Source organism: Cuculus canorus, chromosome 17 (genome assembly GCF_017976375.1).
Source record: "Cuculus canorus isolate bCucCan1 chromosome 17, bCucCan1.pri, whole genome shotgun sequence".
Taxonomy (NCBI): domain Eukaryota; kingdom Metazoa; phylum Chordata; class Aves; order Cuculiformes; family Cuculidae; genus Cuculus; species Cuculus canorus.
The window spans coordinates 10424966-10444909 of record NC_071417.1 but is presented as its reverse complement, the minus strand read 5'-3'; the positions used below and the strand labels follow the sequence as shown (position 1 = coordinate 10444909).

General features: G+C 44.9%; 1 protein-coding gene across 6 annotated transcripts in view; it reads right to left on the bottom strand.

The window, feature by feature from the left end:
- Nucleotides 1-2385: 2385 nt before the first annotated feature.
- The window catches only part of RHOF (ras homolog family member F, filopodia associated), a 29981-nt gene continuing 12422 nt past the window's right edge, over nucleotides 2386-19944 (bottom strand). For 2 of the 6 annotated variants that reach the window (XM_054082505.1, XM_054082504.1), the window contains exons 3-8: nucleotides 13269-14652; nucleotides 13097-13184; nucleotides 9562-9633; nucleotides 5580-5689; nucleotides 4695-4829; nucleotides 2386-2557 (exon numbers count right to left, since the gene is read on the bottom strand). In XM_054082505.1, the coding sequence (XP_053938480.1) occupies nucleotides 2393-2557; nucleotides 4695-4829; nucleotides 5580-5689; nucleotides 9562-9633; nucleotides 13097-13184; nucleotides 13269-13388 (690 nt within the window). In that variant the 5' untranslated portion in view covers nucleotides 13389-14652 and the 3' untranslated portion in view covers nucleotides 2386-2392. The other 4 variants (XM_054082502.1, XM_054082503.1, XM_054082507.1 and 1 more) reach the window with 4 other exon arrangements.

Genomic DNA, 19944 nt, shown 5'->3' with positions numbered 1-19944 from the left:
GTTTGGTGAAGGATATGGACTCTGCCAGCACAGACTCAGTATTACGCAAGCATGGCTCTCCGGTCTGTGGTCCTGCTATTTATGCATATTTAATACAAAACATGTTTGCTTTTGGTATTTTTTTTTCTGTATATAGAGCAGCATGCACCTGCCTGGCAAAATGCCAGCATTGGCAGAATGTGGGATCTACTGTAATTCCAGTTCTGGAATGATACTTAACACTTTTTCCAGTTATATTATTTAAATTATGGGCATTGGGTTTGCAAAGGTTTACGAACACTCCGGGTTGATCAGTAATACAGACCGAATGCTGTTTTTAAAGGCATCTGTTCAAGGTGTGTTTTCAGTGGCAATACTAACCTGTGTGTACTGTGAAACGCCAATCTTCGCACCATACTGCTGCTACGTACACTTTTAAAAAGCTCTTTAAAGAAGAGAAATCCTCTTTTGAAAACAAAAACAAGCAAGCAAAACCTATTTTTAAATGGCAGGGAAGTCTGCTAGCCCTCTTCCAGGGATTCCAGGTCATCTGTACAGGCCTGGAAAAGACCTACAATAAAAACTGTTCAATATTCATCTGCTTCAGCCCCTTCTTAATAACAAATGCCCTGCCTTTTGCGTTATTTTTTCCAGACATCATTTTTCCTTAAAATGACCTTGCTCAGTGGCAATAAGTGCTGCTGGGCATCAGTTTCTGTCTAGAGTATTTCTTTGCTCCCAGCACCTCTGGAAAGGGGAGGGCAGGCTCAGCAGAAATCTTAAATATGCTCTTTAGATGCTGCACTTGTACCAATAGAGAAAAGACTGTAAGGAGTTGCTCAGGAGGACACAGAGGACAAATACTGCCTGCCATCCTGCGGAACTCCCTCTGCTGCTTGAAATTAAACGGACTCATTCAGGTAAGCATATGCTGGGTGCAGTGACATCTGTGCCTCCTAAGGCCAACCAATGCTCTGAGCTCTTTTAGGCAGCATCTTTCTGAGGGTGACGACTTGGAGCAAGCACAAAGCCCAGACTGGGCATATGCTTTGGCAGAGTGATCTGAAAATTGTGCCCTTCTCCCAGCGCTCATGACAAAATGCGTGCGCTGCAGACTTGAAATGGTTCCATCAGTTCTTCTGTTGCTGCAAGGCCATCAAAATTACTTTTACAGCGTTCGCTGTCCTGTAGGCATGAATATCAAACTGCAAGGTGTCTATTTTTAATAACTTTCACACTAGCTCAGCTGTACCTTGCTATGTTAACTCTGAACTTCTGCACACCTGGGGTTATAAATTTATCACAGAATCATAGAAAAGTCTGGGTTGGAAGGGAGCTTAAAGATCATCCAGTTCCAAACCCCCTGTGATGGGCAGGGACACCTCCCACTGGATCAGGCTGCCCGAGGCCTGACTTTTGTTTATGATGGCTACAAACCAGTGAACGCTCCTGAAATCTGAGATCTTGCTGCGTGAGGCTGTGCAGAAGAACTGAGATAAAGCACAGGTTGTGCACTGAGAGCGTCCCTCATCCCTAAGCTGACACCTTCCTTGCAAAAGGGGAAAAAAGTTTACAGCAAAAGAGACGATGTCATCAGTTAATGAACATGAGTTAAGTATTTCCCCTAGCATGCACCAATACTTGTATCTATCATTTATTAAATAAGCTATGTAAGTTTATTGCAAAAGTGGCTTTACATTAGACAGTAGCTGCTTGGTTTACTGCTGTGAATTACCTGTGCTATTCCATTTCTGAACTGGAGCAACCGATATAGTTCCATTGATAGATGTCACTTTCTGTTACATTGTGAGGAGATCTCTAAAGCTGCAGCTCTGCAAAGCTGAGCCAGTGGTTCAGTGGAAGCAGTGGACACTCTGTGCGCTGTGGAGCTCCTCGATGCTAACTCAGACCACTGCCATCGAGTAAAATGTTAAGGCAACTTCATTTCTGTTTCTTCAAAGGTGCCTTGTGAGCTGCTTTAACATCACTTCTAAAAAATGGGGCTTTTCTGCTTGAAAAAGACACTTGTCTCTGTAATGGTAAATTGTAGCTATGACATGCCCCAGTTATTTTGCAGAGGAAAAAAACCAAACAGTAATTAAGTAATATCGTAGCAGTCACATTCATTGCAGTTTAAATAATGAGTCCAAGACCTGAGTGGTGGTTGCTTGCAAAAGCCAGATGGACAAAGGCATGGAGCATCAGTTAACCTTGATAGAGAGCTGTGAAAACTTCAGTGACAGCAGTACAACAAAAGTGCAAAAATACCAAAAATAATTAAAATTTGAAAATAAAAATTGCTCTAGGAATACAAATCTAATGAAAAAAAAAACCCTAGTCTTTTAAAGTTACATTGTTTTTAGAATCTGAATTGCTGGGGTCCCGGGCAGTCAGTGCTCTCTCATAGTCCAGGTCACAACATGGAGCACACTGTCCGTTTCCTTTGGCGCTTGGCTTTTTTCATGGCATTCAGGGCAATGGTGGTTGCTTCTTTAAAAACATTTTCTATGTTTTCACTATATTTTGCTGAGCATTCCAGATAAACTTCGGCATTAATCTGCTGACAAGCTGCTTCACCCTGGGAAGAACAAAAGGGAAGAGAAGATGTAAGCCCAACGTAAAGAGCAGGAAGGCAAGATGGGAAAGAAAGGGAATTGTTCTGTACATCTTCATATCATGAGGTCAGGAAGAAAGAAGCTGCTTCAGACTATAGTGTTAGAGTGTAAGTGGCATTGGTAATAAACTGAGGCCTGCTAAATAAATTAGTCCCCAGGGTTGATCTAGAGCTTGACCTAACAGCACAGTGTATTGGAGACTTGGAAGATGCAGACTGCCGATAGTGTAAAAATAGCCTCAGTATTAAATTTGTGCAAATGCTGAGGTAGATACTGAAGTGAGGATAAAATATCTACACGGCAATATTTATTCAGGTCTGACCTTAACAATTAAGTGGTGTCACCTTTAGTGATGAATGTCACATGCGAGAGCAGAATCTGGACCAATATCTTGCCTTGTTTTGCTGGTGCACATGCAGAAACCCTGACTTTTGCTCTGAGCATCACAAAGGCTCAGCCAAAGCCCTCATATATGCAAAGAGGTGCCTGCATTTCTCAGCCTCACCCAAACACATGCAATGGTCACAGACTGGAATCTAAAACATTTGCATGCAGTCCTGGTTGTGCCAAATCACTACAGACAAAACACAGTGATTTCTTATTTTGCTCAAGATCCTTTTATTGTCATTGCAGAGTCAGCCCCCGCTTTTGAATGCTTGTGAGCCTTGGAGGGTGAATTCAAGATCTGCAACCCACAGCTCAGAAACTCTGCGTTTATTCACTATTAGCCCTGGAAGCGGGGTCACTTGAACACTCGGGCTTCTATAGGGGGATTTTTCTTCAGCGTATTTAAGCACAGTTTGTCTCCTTCCAGTCGCTTGCAAGCTGCAGTGCTGACATGCTATTCAGCTCCTCTGTGCCTGGCAGTGGAAGCATTGCGTTGTGTGACTCGAGATGCCATTGACTGTAAAAGACTGAGGTAGCGTGTATTTAAGGGGAGAAAAAACAAGTGGGAGGGCTCACACGAGAGATGAAGTTTGACCACCATGTGGGTCCTGGAATGTAACTGCGTGAGGTTTCAGCAGACTCGCCAAAAATGCCTGTTCTTTGCACAGAATCGCATGCAAGGGTGATGAAGGGAGTTATTAATGCAAATGAGGGACAATCTGCAGCTGTGCACAAAGCGACAGGGCGGGCATCTCAAGCGCAAGAAAGACAAGCTGCAAGTCCCAGTGTGGTTTAGTGGTGATGCAGTTGCAGTTTCTTTTCAGGCTGTTTAGAAAAAGTAATGATTCATTCAAAATCTTAGTGCACCCAAACTTGTTCCCTGGACTTGCGTCTCAAACGGTTTGGAAGCTGCTCTTCTTGCTCTGAGAGGACAGCTTTGTAGTGTAAAGAAGTGGGAGACCAGAGCAGAAAGATCTTGCATGACATAGGATGAGCTGCCCATCACTGTTTCCCCCGTACCTAGCCCAGCTCTACCAGTGCTGTAACACCAGTTGTCAGTCTCACTGCTTTGTCATACTTAAGTTGAAAACATTTAATAATATGTAGATTTTTTTCTTAAGATTACTTCAGAGACTTCAAAGCAAAGTCTCTTATGTTAGAGAAGCCTTGCAGATGTTTTTGCTATTGTCCTTGAAAGGATTTATTTTTAAATAGGGTTTGCAAAACCCATTTTTTTTCTAGACTAGACAGTATTTTTAATCCAGTGATGTATATCCTAGTATGTCCAGTCTTTCTCACAACCCTGATCAAAGAATCAGTCATGGGAGCAAATAAAAATTATAAGGGGAGTCCAACAAAATGTGTTGAGGCTTACAATTTTGTAACAGAAGTAACCCAGCTATGATAGAAAACAAGAATGAAATGTAACGAGCCTAGAAGGTGTAGCTAGGAGTTTCCTTTCAGACACTTCAAACTATGCAAAATGCTCTTCAAATTTCTCCTTACTTTGGCACTAAAACTGGGTGGTGATTTGCCCACCTCCGAATGAACTTATAGAAACCAGTTAGTGCTGACAGTAATTTCTTTACCTGGACACTGTGATCACCCAGTTTTGGAGTATCTGTCATTGCACTTGTGAGCAATGATCCTACTGGAGTAAGTGTGCTTTACCTCTTGCAAAGAGGACACCACTTTAAATGCACTGATATTTACCTGGCTGTAAGTAATGGGTTCCTGCTTAGCAGCCTTGAGCTTGCGCAACTGTTCTTTGTCTTTCCGAAGGTCTGTCTTGCAGCCGATCAGTACGAGCGGGACACCTCGGCAGAAGTGATTCACCTCAGGATACCACTGATGGTAGAAAACCAAAACCTCTGTATCTGACTCCCTCCCCTCTCCGCCCCAAAATCTAACCCATAAAGCCAAGGAACAGAACCAGCATTGAATATAAGCTGAAATTTCTGCGTTTTCAAAGTCATTAGTGTGGTGGTAGGGGCCCAACATGCACCAGTTATGTTACAGAAAGATTTAAGTCCTACCCAAAGTCAGTTACTTTAAAACATCTACCGCTATGCCAAAGTGCTTAGCATCTGCTAAAATACCAAAGAGCTCCTGTTTGTATTTTTAAAAGTATTTTTTAAGAACAGAATTTGGACCAAGTCTCGCTTTATTTTGCTGACACTCTGTACAGGAATGCTAACTTCTGCTTTGGAACATTACAGAAATCCTAATACGGACATCTGGTTGCTTACATGTCTCTTCCCCAAATTAAATATGCATGCAATGGAAGTAGTCTTGAACCTTAAATGTGCAACCTTGGTGGTGTGACATTGCTACAGATAAAGCAGTGATTTCACTGGCTGGGTTTACGATCTCTTTAGTATCCCGCAGCTATCCCCAATTCTTAGGAGCACTTAAGAGCCACAGAGAGGTGAGCTTCAGGTCTGAGGTCTGTGACCGGCTGCTCAGTGCTTGATGAGTGATCTGTGCCTCTGCCCGCCCAGGGTACAGGATACTAAAAGCATTGTCTCTTTAATCTTGTTATATATCAGGTGTATATAATTAATTTAAAAGGCTGAAGCAATTACAAAAGCCTCTTACCTTAGCTGTGACATTATCATAGCTAGTGGGGTTCATGACATCGTAACAAATTAACACGACGTTTGTGTTCTGGTAAGAAAGCGGTCGTAACCGATCATAATCCTCCTGCCCTGAAACAGAGAATGTTTTGGATAAAAGAAACCTCTGTCCTTAAGCAGTATGATGGGAATATGTAAGGATACACGCTTGGGATCAAGAACAATGGTACTATAATTGCATAGACTGCAAGTCTTCCACACCTGTAAAATTCCTTCCCTTAACTGCAGGAGATTCCTCTTCAGTGACAAAACTGATGCTTTAGAATAGCAAAGAAGTCGTTGGCAAGTCTTAATAGAAAGCTTGGGATTTTTTTAAGAATCAGTTCCTAATCACCAGTTGCCAGCTTGCTACTCACAAGCAAAATCAGCAAGAGGAATTTGACAGTTATTGATTAAAACATTGGCAATTTAGCAGTGGCTTCATTCTCCCAAATACATTTGCACACCTTCTGAGGAGCAGGAACACCATGTTTCCTAGACACAGATGCTGGAGTAAAATTCTTAGTGGCAAAGTTGCTTTTCCCAACCCAGTGAGCCGACAGAAAGCAGCGAGTGGCGCGCTGTGCCTGCAGCACCGCTGCTCACTGGAGCAAGACACGTGGTTTTACAAGATGTGCTGCAGCGTGAGCCAGGCTGGAGTGGTCTTTGAAGCTGATTATGCAGCAGATCTTGCAGATGCTGCTGAATTCTGGAAAAGCAGGGGATTTGTCATACTTCTGATTAGGGATATTCTAGCACGTGGTCTGATGAGAGGAAGCTAATTTGCTTAGACCTGTGCTCTTCCCCTTGCTGTACATATGACTTGGCAGTAATCACCGTGCTGGGGGCTGAAGGTGGCTTGCTTTGAGAGATTAAGGTCAAGAAAGCAGGAATTGCCAGATAGAGTTGGCAGCTCAGGAAAAATACCCAGTCTTTTTCATTTGACATTTTTTTCAGAGACTTAATAAGGAAACGAAACTGTGATTTAAGCAGTCTGCAGAAGACATATTTGCCACCTGAACGCTGCTCCTGGAATCGGGTATGAATGTATGTGATACACCAAATATCCAAAACCAGAACTGGGAATGCCATTCCTTACCATGATTATCACAGGGTGCACAGCCCAGAAACTGCCCTCCAGGGAAGTTGCACATCTCAAATCTTTGTATTGATATTTCAGATGATGAGATGCTGAAAATTTCAGCATGCCCCAGCGTTATACCAGTTATTCCTGCCTTGACACCTGGCTCAGTCCCAAGTCATAAACTGCTCACTCTAGCAAACATGCGTGTCTCCAGCTGCAATCTGAAGAAATACAGATACCAGAAGGCCAATATTTCTATAATACTTTCTCCTCCTCCTTAATTTAAACGATAGATCAAGATACAGGTTGTACAAGGCAATCCCTACTGGAAAAGCCCTTATTCAGTTTGCTCAGGATGTTTGTAAAACAGGAGTTATAAGTTTGGGCCGCTCTCTGTATTTAAGTTCCTGCAAGAGCATCGTGTTCCATGGGCGAGGTGAAGAACAAATTGATCCCTCCATGTTTAATCTAGAAATAATAGACAATTGACAAAATCATGCATGTTGTATAAACATTCAGAGCAAAGACTGTGCTGCTTAGCCCTTCTTATTCTCCCAAATCCACCTACTTGTTTGCAACCCATTTACCATTTTGTTGCTGAGATAATCCTCTAACTGCATTAAACACATCAGGTGCCAAACATTTTTTTTTCCCCCTAACCTCCTCTAGTGTTATGTGCTGTGTTATGATTGTCCCTCTTCAAGTTTGTGCCTCTGAGCCTCTACCAAAATAGCTTGTAAAATTAAAAGGTCCTCCAAGTTACTGCTGGCAATTTTTGAGGCAGACAGAAACGTCCCCTTGGAAGAAACACATTAGTTTGCTTGGAATCAGAACATACAGCTAAAACCATACTCTTCTGGACAGGAGAACAGAAAGGTGTCTTCAGTGATGTGACACAAATATGCTGTATTGCAAGTCAAAAGCTATAGTTGTGCTGCAGTGAACTGCACCTTCATCTTCAAAAACAGCCAAAACAGTTACATTTTTTTAAGCAAACTGCAAAAAAAAATTTAAAAATTAATAAATGCATGAGAAAATGCTGCCGTGTAAGATGCAGCTCCGTGCATGTTTGGAATTTCAACTACAGAGCACAGAACAAGGTATAATGCAAGACCACAGGGGGAAGGTTAGATGGTAATTGCTCAACTTCTATTATGGTCAGATGATTTCGGCACTCACTCGGAAGGAGAGGAGGCTATTTAAGAGCTCAGACGCAGTTTTGCTGTTGCTGAGGATGTAACAGGATCCAGACCAAGCTGTAAGCATCTAAACATCAACATCCCTCTTGCTGAAAACAATCCCATTCACCACCTGGCCTTAAATGCTGATGATAAAATCTTCCTTAATAAATGGTAGCATTAGAGACTGTTTTGTTAAAGAAAAAACCTCCATCCAGCTGAGTTCACCTAAAATTTGCCAATTCTTTGCAAAGATCGTACTTCTGCACTGCTCTCTCTGTGAGGTGCTGCACAACCCCCACCTCTGCAGCCAGGCCCTGCGGTGGGGTGGGACCTCAGGTAACGGCTGAAGGAAAATAGAGGAAGAAGTAAAACCACACGACTCCATCTCATGTGTGTGTTCACCTCTGTCTGCTCTTCCTCACCCCTTCATCAATTCATCATCAAAGAAGTGTCAGCCTCTGCGTTGCTCAGTCCGTAAAGGAGCTCAGCATTCATTGCCATTGGCAGGAGAGGGTAAACAACAGAGGCAAGACTTGCCAGCCCAGGAGTCTACCCCTATGTGCTCCTCTAACACGTGGCAGCTCTGTCCATTGCTACCAACCACCACCAGGTGAGGAAGAACGTAATATCCTGCCACCCAATTCAGACCAGCCAACCACTTCCTCCATACGTCCATGTGTTGTCTGTAATACTTCACACTCACAGTTTGGGATTGACATGGAACCACAAGAGAAATTCACCCAGTTTTCATAAAATTGTAGAATCACCAGGTTGGAAAAGACCTCTGAGATCATAGAGTCCGACCATTCCTATCTGCCACTAAACCATATCCTTAAGTACCTTGTCTACCTGTCTTTTAAATACCTCTGGGGACGGAGACTCCACCGGCTCCCTGGGCAGCTTCTGACAGTGCCTGATGACCCTTTCAGTGAAATTTTTTTTCCTAATGCCCAACCTGAACCTCCACTGGCAGAGCTTGAGGCCATTCCTCTTGTCCTATCACCTGTCACTTGGGAGAAGAGCCCAGCACACACCTCTCTGCAACCTCCTTTCAGGTAGTTGTAGGCAGTGATAAAGTCTCCCCTCAGCCTCCTCTTCTCCAGGCTAAACAGCCCCAGTTCCCTCAGCCGCTCCTCCTAAGACTTGTTCTCCAGCCCCTTTACCAGCTTTGTTGCTCTTCTTCCCCTGACTCGCTATTCTGCAGGCTCCTCGGCAACACTGCCCTTGTTAGACAGGCAGCTGTGTTTTTTCACTACTCAGTTTAGAACTAACTGGGAGATGGTCTTGCTTCTTGGCAAGAATAAGGCCAGTAAAAGAGGACAGTTAGGGGGTGGGGGGCACACTGCCATTAAAAAGCTGTTTTTTTTGTCTTTGTCAGGCACACCCTCCTTTGCAAAAAAATTACTTTTGCATATACTGGCTTTTAGATTTTCTCTTGAGGCCTCAGGCTGCTGTGTGTCTATCATTACAGACCTGAAAACTCCGCTGGAGGGTCTGCGTGTGCTTCCTGCCAGTCAGAGCGAGCACCCACAATGATGAGGCATTACTTCCTCCCCAGCCTTTCCCAGCCCAGCAGAGCTCTCTTCTTTCATCTGAGAAAGCCCTGCGCCGACAGCATCAGAAACTGAACCTTGTGCCTGAGCTGCAGCTAAAGCATCAACGCAGTTCCCTTAGTACGTAAAAAATTAGAATTAACTTACTTCTCAATGCCTTTGGGTGTATCGAGCACAGCAAGAAATGGAAACTTTGAATTGAACGAGCAGCTGCAAAGCCTGTTTGCAGATGAAACAAGTGACATTACAAAGACTTTACACATTGCGTATGAATGCCACCAACTTCCTGCAACAGCAAGAGGTATCTCTGATGAGGAAGGCAGAGTAGCAGAGTACAAAAGTCTCACCAAAAATGTTACTCTTGTGTGTTTTAGGCTAACTAATTGACTTCTTTTGTTAACAAAATCTTGTCAAGAAAGGAAATACCTTTTGTAGCTTGAAATGTTTGATTTTTAGGCACTTTGTGTCCTCCTTCAGTAAGTAGGACAAGCTCAAAGTCTCAAGCTGCACAGGACTTGACAATACAAAGAATCTTTCTGACTTTAAACAGCCCACGGAGCTGAACCTGGTCTTTACCTTCCTGTGACACTGAAGTACATACAGCTCTCTTTAGTGTTGCTCTGAGCAAGATCCTAAAAGTATCCAGGTCCTTTCTGCAGTGGGTGTGCAATGAAGAGCCAGCTTTGTCTTCTCCTCCCCTACACTGCTGCGTGGCACGTAGCTGAAGCTACATCCTTTTGTTCTATTCAAATGATTTTGTAATAATCTGTATTATTTGGTAACCTTTCAGACTGAGAAGCAAATGCAAATGTAAAGCTGTGCAAGAACATCTCGAGCAGCTCAGTAAGTCAGAAGCTGAATCACAAAATACAATATGCTGCGCTGTTAAACCACTCACTGTACTTCCAGTGATAAGTTGTGTATCTCAACTCCTCTTTAAGCCACAGTTGCTGCTGTTCACCCACCCCAGAACATCATCACCCATCTGAGAGAGGAATTTGATGAGGAGGGGCTCCTGACAGAAGTCAACATATAGAAATGCCAATTCCAAAACTGCATCTCCTACGCTGCATCCACATGGCAGAGGGACAGGAGCTCTCTTGGCTCCTGGACACCTCCCTTGCTCTTCCATTACTGCACTCTTTGAGCTTAGAGGAGAGGACAAAACTCTTGGTCCTAATCTAATCCTTAAGGAACTCAACATCAGTTTTATTAAAACCAGGATGGGATTAAAATGTGTGCTCAAACAAGTTCTACCTCTAGCATAATTTCCAGCTCAGAAAGAGGATGAAAAGCTGGGATTACAGACTATGACATAGATCTGTAACAAAACTAGGTAAGCAGCTCTGAAACAAGCAAACTTCAAGTCTTTACCCATCCCATGCAAATCCCTGAACCGAGGTGGCAATGTCCCCCCTTCTTTGCACCTGATAATCTTGAAGCGTCTCATGCAAAGCAGAAGAAATTTAACAGGAAGGGAGGAGACAAGTGTGAGCAGCCTCTAGCAACTTGTGGCCTGGTGGCCCTGACACTATTCTGGGAGGTGAAACATTTTGGGTTTCCAGGTTTCCAGATGAGAGATGAAAAGCAATAGCTCTTTCATAGCAAGGAGCTCTGCCAACGAGGCAACAACGGCATCTCTAATTCTCAAGTGTCTTATGAGATGTAAAATATACCCCACTGTTCTTCAAGGAGGCAGTACTTTGGTCCAAGGCCGTATTTATAGCTGTGAAATAAACACGGCAGGGTAGACACTTTCTGCTAAAGCCTGAACAAGGGAAGAGGGTAACACAAAGCTACCAGGTTCAGTGCTCTCGGGCTGCTGGCGGCTGCAGGTCTTGTGCAGAGCTGAACTCCCTGTGTGACGCAAGAAGCGGGCACTTCTGTCAAGCTTGCGAGAGTTTAGTGCTGCAATACTGAACTCGCCCTACTTGCCACCGTTTCTGGATCCAGCCCATGCTCCTTAAAGCCTGGAAGAGGCTCTGAAAGGAAATGTTGGAAGCTGCAGGTTGATTTTAAATGAGCCAGGCAAGTCTCAAGAACTGTGTGACAGGCAAAAATTCCACACTGACAGCAAACAAACATAACGACTTGACTTTACAGGTTCACTGTGGCAAGTTCTTTGTGCAAACAGACTGTAATAAGGAAATGCCTCTTTCACACTAGATTTCAGCCCTTCTCCTTTCCTTTAAGACTTGAACACAAAAGCCTTGCCAATGAGTAGAATCTACATTAGCCAAATTACTGGATTCAAGAACAGTAACATTGTCACAAGAAGATATATTGGCACTGGGTGCTCAGGATGTTACTATACTGCAGTAAAGATGAGCAATAACGTTCACTTTTAGATTAAAACCCTTTAAGTTTAGCTATTCAGACATCAGGTATGGTATGCAAGAACGTAAGTGTGTTTTACTACTATTAAAAATTAATATGGACTGCATTTGCTTCGTATTTGTCTTGGTGCAAATTTGGAACAACTCCACAGGCTTGAACTGAAACAGATGATTGATATCGAGCTGAAATGGAGCACGTGTCAATTTTAGGATTCATTTCCAAACGCAGCTGGATAAGAGTGTCTAGGAACTTTGAACACAAACAGTTTCACAAGTTCCTGAAATGAACCCGAACAAACTATCAGCATTTTCAAATTAACTTTTACTGCTGCAGCCTTTTTGTTTTCAATGCAAACCAGCCTTTTCCTCCTTTGTATTTGATCACACATGGCAGGAGGTTAAAATATTTTCCTTGTTGGCTGTATTATGCTTTACATCTGGGACCTGGATTTTAAACCTTCCAGATATGTTTGCTATTTGATGCGATTTTCTTAATAAACTGGGTTGTCAAGATAATGAATGAGCCCACGACTAGAACTGCTGTTACGCACGCGACCCTTTTTCTTCTGGAAGGCACATTTAGGCATGCAACAGGTAACAGTTCTTTGGTTTGTACTTTAATCTCTAGCAGCCTGAACTGTGCTATCGCTCTAGGCTAGTAGCGAAATCATAGAATCACAGAATGGGTTGGGTTGGAAGGGACCTCAAAGCCCATCCAGTTCCAACCCCTGTGATGGGCAGGGACATCTCCCGCTGGATCAGGGTGCTCAAAGCCCCATCCAACCTGGCCTTGAGCATCTCCAGGGGTGGGGCAGCCAGTGCCTCCCCACCCTCATCGTGAAGAATTTCTCCCTAAAAGATTTAGATTGAATATTAGAGAAACCTTCTTTCCCAAAAGGGTGGAGAAGCTTTGGAAGAGGCCGCCCAGGGAAGTGGTGGAGTCACCATCCCTTGAGGTGTTCAAAAAGCATGTAGAGGTGGCACTTTGGCACATCGTTTAGTAGGCACAGTGGGGCCGATGGTTGGACTGGATGATCTTAGAGGTCTTTTCCAACCTTAATGACTCTAAGATCTCACCTGACTCCCCTCTCCAGCTTTCCAGCCTTCAAGCATCTCTGTGAGTGGGCTCAAGCCTAGTTTAAGGGGACACAGAAAGTTTCTGCTTGACCAGAAACACGGGCACACTCACAGGACACACATTTTATACCGGTAAAAGCATTTTCTGCATATTTTCTCTCAAATTACAGCCCGCAGGGGTTGGGGTTGGGCTCAGCCCCAGGCGCAGCAGCCCCTTCCAGCAGCCCCGGGCACGGAGAGAGCAGAGTGGGTGGGCGAAAGCCCCTCACCTGCTGTGTCGTAGAGGTTCAGGGTCACCTCCTTCTTGCCCACGGCCAGGCGGGTGCTGTACTTCTCAAAGACAGACGGTTTGTACTCCTGCAAAAGCCAGAAGAAGCGGCTGGAGAGGGGCAAAAGCAGCCCCCCCTTGGCCCCGCAGCCGCGCCCCCGGCCCCCGCTCACCTCGGGGAAGGAGCCCTCGGCGAACACCATCAGCAGAGAGGTTTTCCCGCAGCCGCCGTCCCCCACGATCACCGCCTTCACCTCCTTCTTGAGCCCTGACAGCGCCCCGTTGGCCGCCATGGAGCGGCCCCAGCGCCCGGGGCGGGACCGAGCGGCCGCGGGGAACCTCGGCGCCTGCCGGAGACCTTCTGCTCCCACAGGAGAACCTCGGCGCCTGCTGGAGACCTTCTGCTCCTACAGGAGAACCTCGGCGCCTGCTGGAGACCTTCTGCTCCTACAGGAGAACCTCGGCGCCTGCCGGAGACCTTCTGCTCCCACAGGGGAACCTCAGTGCCTGCCGGAGACCTTCTGCTCCCACAGGAGAACCTCGGCGCCTGCTGAAGACCTTTTGCTCCCACAGGAGAACCTCGGCGCCTGCTGGAGACCTTCTGCTCCTACAGGGGAACCTCGGCGCCTGCAGGAGACCCTCAGCATCCACAGGAGACCCTCAGCTCCTGCAGGAGACCCTCAGCACGCGCAGGAGAACCTGAACGCCTGCTGGACACCCTCAGCTCCCTCAGGAGACCCTCAGCACCTGCAGGAGCCTCTCAGAACCCGCAGGAGTCTCACCGCACCTTCAGGAGCCCTCTGAGCTCCTACAGGAGACCCTCAGTGCCCACAGGAGCCACCTGAGCTCCTACAGAACTGCATGAGCCCCTCAGCACCTGCAGGAGCCCTTCAGCACCCATAGAGCTGCACCTGCAAGAGTCCCCTAAGCTCCTGCAGAGCTGCAGGACCCCCTCAACACCCACAGGGCCACCGCACCCCCCTCAACACCCACTGCGTCCCAGCACCGAGGTGGACACAGCCGCAGAGCCTCTTCAACTCCCCGTCAGAACTTCTTCCCCAAACCTCAGAGAGGCTGTGCATCTATGTTCCTCCTGGTGAGCCTCCATGAGCCTCCAAGGCCTCCAGCCATGTGGGGCTGCTCAACTCTGTCCCTTTCGCTCTTCCCATCATCCCATGTCACCTGTGCTTGGGTGCTCATCCCCATCAGCAGCTGTGGCGCCAGCATCCTCCACCCCAGTCCTCGTTTATGCCTTCTGGGAGCCCCTTTGGGCTTCAAGCACGGTGTTGGTTTATCCCAGGTCACCCTTGGCTGAGAGGATGTCTTCCAGTTCAACCTCAATGTCTGCAGTGCTGGATCCCAGTCCAGATGGCCGAGGGACAGCGTACACAGTGCCAGCCACGACAGGCGGAAGGCAAGACCCCCTGAGGAACCCCTGAAACACATTTTGTTGCTGGCACTGGAAGTGGTAGTGACTTGCTGCTTGTTTTCCACTGTATTTATCGTCCAAGGAGGAGTGGACAGCTCTGCTCACTGCTTATTCCCATCCAAGATGAGCTGCAATGAAAATAAACAGGAATTTTCTATTTTAATTGCAGAGGTATAATGGCCCCAGGCACCTCCCTGAAGTTTTGTACCATGGAAAGAAGGGGATCACAACAGCCAGATTCGAAGAAGAAGATGGAGCTGTTGGAACAGGTCCAGAGGAGGCTACAAAGATGATCAGAGGGCTGGAGCACCTCCCATACAAGGACAGGCTGAAAGAGTTGGGCTTGTTCAGCCTGGAGAAGAGAAGGCTCCGAGGAGACCTTATAGCGACCTTCCAGTACCTGAAAGGGCTACAAGAAAGCTGTGGAGGGACTGTTTACAAAGGCTTGGAGTGATAGGATGAGGGGCAATGGGTATAACCTGGAGAGGGGCAGATTTAGACTGGACATAAGGAGGAATTTCTTCACAATGAGGGTGGTGAGGCATTGGAACAGGTTGCCCAGGGAAGCTGTGGCTGCTCCATCCCTGGAGGTGTTCAAGGCCAGGTTGGATGGGGCTTGCAGCAACCTTATCCAGTGGGAGGTGCACTGCAGGGGGGTTGGAAATGAATGGGCTTTAAGGTCCTTCCAACTCAAACTATTCTATGATTCTGTGATGCGCAGGTCAGATGAGTGAGGCTGCGTTCGTGACAGACCTCTCAGATGCCAGGCTTCCACCATTCTGCACAAAAAAATTGTGTTTCTGTCTTAGCTCTGTCTCACATAAACCCCGACAGTTCTTAAGAAATCAACATTGACTCTAAAATTTGTGAAATACCACTTGTGGGAATAGCAACAAATCACCAAGGGCGTGCTGGAGCAGAGTTAGATCATTTAATTCAACTACAAAAAAATATAGCAACTCAACCAGGGCTTTGCATTTTCCTCCTGCGTGATTGTGTCACTAGATGGCCTTCCAGACCCACTGCGCTGCACAACTCTGTGCTTTGTGCACAGAGCAAACAAAAAGCAAGAAAACAATATTTCCACAATAAGGAGGAGGAGGGATGTGTAAATACCCAAGGAAACATCATATAATTCAAATCATTTTCAAGTCAATTATCGCCATTAAAGTTTTTTTGGGGATGAAAGTATTTTGTAGGTCATTGTTAGGTTGGGCTTTTTTGCTTTGTTTCGGTTTTATTTTGCAAGTCTCACAAAACAATCTTTACATTTCTCACAGCTTTCTCTCCTTTTACATTTTATAGTTAGGGAAATTTTAGATTTGTATGGCTTTAGGTCTGGGATGAAACAATATGAAATGAATAGATTACAAAATCAACTGTAAACACTCCAAACAGTGGTTTTAATGAATGGATGTTCTATTTGTAGTGAATCAACTTCGTATTGATGGAATCTAGCATTTCAGTGTCTCAGTTACTTATTTTTAATTAACGGGTATGCAGTGCTTTAGGCATAGAATCATAGAATAGTTTGGGTTGGCAGGGACATTAAAGATAATCCAGTTCCAAACCCCAGCCATGGGCAGGGACACCTCCCACTAGATCAGGCTGCTCAAAGTCCCATCCAATCTGGCTTTCAACATCTCCAGGAATGGGGCATTTACAACTACTTCCCTGGGCAACCTGTTCCAGTGCCTCCCCACCCTCATCGTGAGGCATATAAGGTCCTATGCAAAAGCTCAGTGTATTTTGCTGACTCTGAAAAACTAACATCTAATATGGAATTCTGCCACTGATTTAAATGGATGATGATTCAACCTTCTATTAGTAACATTCAAATCTAATCATCTAATCACATTCCAAGTGTCCTCCTACTTCTGTTTTGGCTTTCATATTGATTTTGCCACAAGTTCTGTTTCATCAAAAGCTTACGCATCTGTAGATCAAGAGTTGATACACGTATAGAGATTTACACTGAGCGTACCAAAATCAAGAATTTTGTGGGGTATGGTAAATATCTGTGTTCCCATCTTGTTACCAATTTGTCGCTTCATGATTGCCAAGGAAAAGCACAGAAATGAGTGAAAGGTGAGCACGCTGCCTAGGAACACTGCTGGAAGCGCACAGTATTTAAAAGATGCTTTAACACTTTAGATGGTAGTGATGGTTAATTCAGGTTAGTTGTAAGGATACCCAAAAAAAGACTCACAGATTAGGCTGAATATGGAAGCTATGGCCTTTTTACAATACAAGGTGATGGAATAAGCTGATATTCCCATTTCTTAAAATACCAAGCCTCTGGAAAAGTGCTTGCAACCTCCTGGCTGGAAGAACCTCAAGGCATATCCTTAGCCTGACTCCTTGTAGTCACAGTCCAAGAGGGGAGTAGCAGCGCACACCAGCAGCTGTATACTCATATTTTTAGTTTATATGGTAATATAAACCAGCCAAGAATGTGGATGCATTCTTCCTAAATGTCTTTAGAACTAAGTTTTTGAAATATTCTTAAGAATTTCCTTCTTGAGGATACAGACCCCAGCTTTACACAGACTTAAACTAACAAGAACAAGTAACCCCATTTATGTCAAAGGAAATATTCATAAACTTAGTTAGGAATGTGCATAACAAGACAGAGCCTTAAATATTTATTTTTCAACATTACCAGTGATATTAATTATTTGTGGTTTCAGTGATGAATTCCCACTACAGCATGGATGTGCACAGCAAGAGACAATGGCTTGAAGAGTTTGCAGTAGGAAAGACAAACCCTAAAGAACATGACTTACCGTGTAAGTAGAGTGAATTTCTGATAATTCCAGATGTTACACAAGCAATTATTTGTCATAGGCACAGATCCTTACTGAAAAATCTCTGCCCCATAGAATTTAGTGTCAATTGACCCAGCAGACGGGGAAGGGGAAGCTGTAACGTAGGGAAGGGGAAGCTGTAACGTAGGGAAGCTGAACTGCACCTTGCACACACAAAGAAGTTATGGGTGACAATATCAGTGTAATAGAAGCTTATGACAAAGCTGGGTATATAGTCAAGATAAATCAATTTATTTACAGAACAACTGTACCATTTTCTTTCTGCAGTTGTGTTTTTGCTCACAATCCCAAGCCTATTTCAACTGTCACTTAGCCCTGGAAATGCCATTTTTCAAAATCCAAGCTCTTTCTCCTTGACTTTCAGCTGCTTCTCAGTATCCATTTCTGTAGCGTTCTTCACTGTTTCTCTTGCGCATGCAGAGCTCCACCATCTGGTCCTCACGGTCTGGTATTTTACACACACGCCCCCACCCTGAAAAATCCCTTGGGCCACATGATTCACCATCTATTCAGACCTTGCCATGTGCCTGGTTTTTGTGTAGTAGCCCCTACTGATGTAAATCCCCTGTTTCATAAGGGCTCTCAATTGCCTTTTTCACTGAAGGCAAGGTGGCTGTGACACCTGCCAGTTTCTAAGACGTTTAATGCAACCTAAAACATTATTACATTGTTGTTTGGCTGAGTAGGAACTATTTTTTTTTCCCAGTGGGGAGTGCTGCCAGAAAGGTATTAACTTTCTAGACTATTAAGTAATGTGGAAAAATTATATTTCAATAAGAAAATTTCCTTTCTGCCTTTTCATGCTTTAGGAACACAGTTCCTGTTTCACTTGGCTCGAGCAGTCCATGTAGTAAATCAGTGCACGAATCTTTCAATAAACTCTACATAAAACCTGTCCAAAACGCTACCATAAGGTTCAGAGGACTGTGAAAGAAAACAGGACGATGCTCTGCAACAGGAGGTGTTGGCCAAATTAGACACACAACACGGCAAAACCAGGCACTTTGATGTCGTTTGGATGGGTTTTGTCCATAAACCACACACTGACTGCTACCTAGAGAGCAGCTATTTATAGGGAACACATACTGGTGCTTGGGTTATTTTCTCTGGTATGCTTTAAATCAGGGGTGCCAACTAAGAGGGCCAAGAATGGCCTGCCTGGTATATGTGTGGCCAACAGGCTGTATTTTTAATCTCACTTTTCATTTGAAACCGAGTTCTTGGCTTTGCAGTTGTTGTGTGTGGGGAAAAAAACTCCTCCACTTAACAAATTTGAAGAGCATGTAAATCAACACGGTAACGTCTCAACCTGATGCAGTAGGTGCTCAGGGGCAGTTTCAGGTTTCTGTTCCTCACTGAAGTGTGAATTCTCAAGCCAAGTTCTGTTGTAAAAAACGGGCAAGACAAGGTTAAGATCATCCTGTGCTTTTCTGGAACATCAGATACGAAGAGTAATCTCTGAAAAGCATGAAATGAACAAGCAAGCATCTGCCAACACCACCATAACTCGGTCCCCGTGGGTCTAGGCGATATGTGTGGCTCCCAGATGTGCTGGCACAGCTTCATGGAGCGATGGGGGGGAATTTGTCAACACAGGCTGGCAGAGCTATTGCAGTGATGCTGGATCTCATCCCCGACCTCTGTGCTCAAAACTGAATCTGGAGAATCTCTGGAGAAAGAGAAGGAATCAAAATGCCTCCTGTCAGGCGCTGTCTGCAGGTTATGTTCGCCTTGGTAGCCGTGGTTGGTTTTACCATGGGAACAGTCAGAAGCAGGGAATTCAGGAGTGGTGCACAGGGTTGCTTGTGGCCGAGTGAGGGCACAGGGCTCTGCTACAGATCGGCATAAAATTAATCAGCGTCAGAAGCTTTTTTGTGTCCAGATCTATGGTAGAGAATAATCCCATCAGGAAGCAGTTTTGAGAAATGCAGGGAAAGGGGCTGTAAAGAGCTTTCCTTGCAACCCAGTGGGGTTTTACCCAATATCCAACCCCTCTATTTGGTATACACCCCCGAAATCCCTCTGGCTTATGCTTTCCTGTGTTTTCATTGCCCAACTTCCCACCTGACCCAGCAAGCGCCAAGATGTTATTTTGTTCAAAATTAAGAGTTCTTTCTGCAGTATCTGCTTTCTTCAGATTACTTTTCCCTTCTCCCATTCCCAAAATAGGTGATTCCTGGTAGAGAGAGATTTTATTTGAATGTACTTGCTGGTTTAGAGACAAGGGAGGACTGAGACCAATAGGAATGGATGTTAATTAGGAGGACCACAGCACCAGAGCAGGAGTTGCATTCAGCTTCTTTACTGCAGGCAGCAGGGATAAGTATGGAGTAGGTGAGTCTGCTGTGGATGGCCAAATCTGGACTATGATCTCCAGAAGTTGGTTGGTAGATTTCATTAATCCTGAAATTTGTGGAGTTGTACTTTTTTGTGAGGCTCAAGAACCTCAGGTTTAAATGATCTCAGATTTGGCTTGCTAAATATGCTTTCCGCTACGTGAGCTCCAATGCAGCTTGTGCGTGTGTTTTTCAGAGCCATTAGAAGAGTCGGGCTTTGATCAACACTTCATTGCTGCCTTGGCTATACAATAGC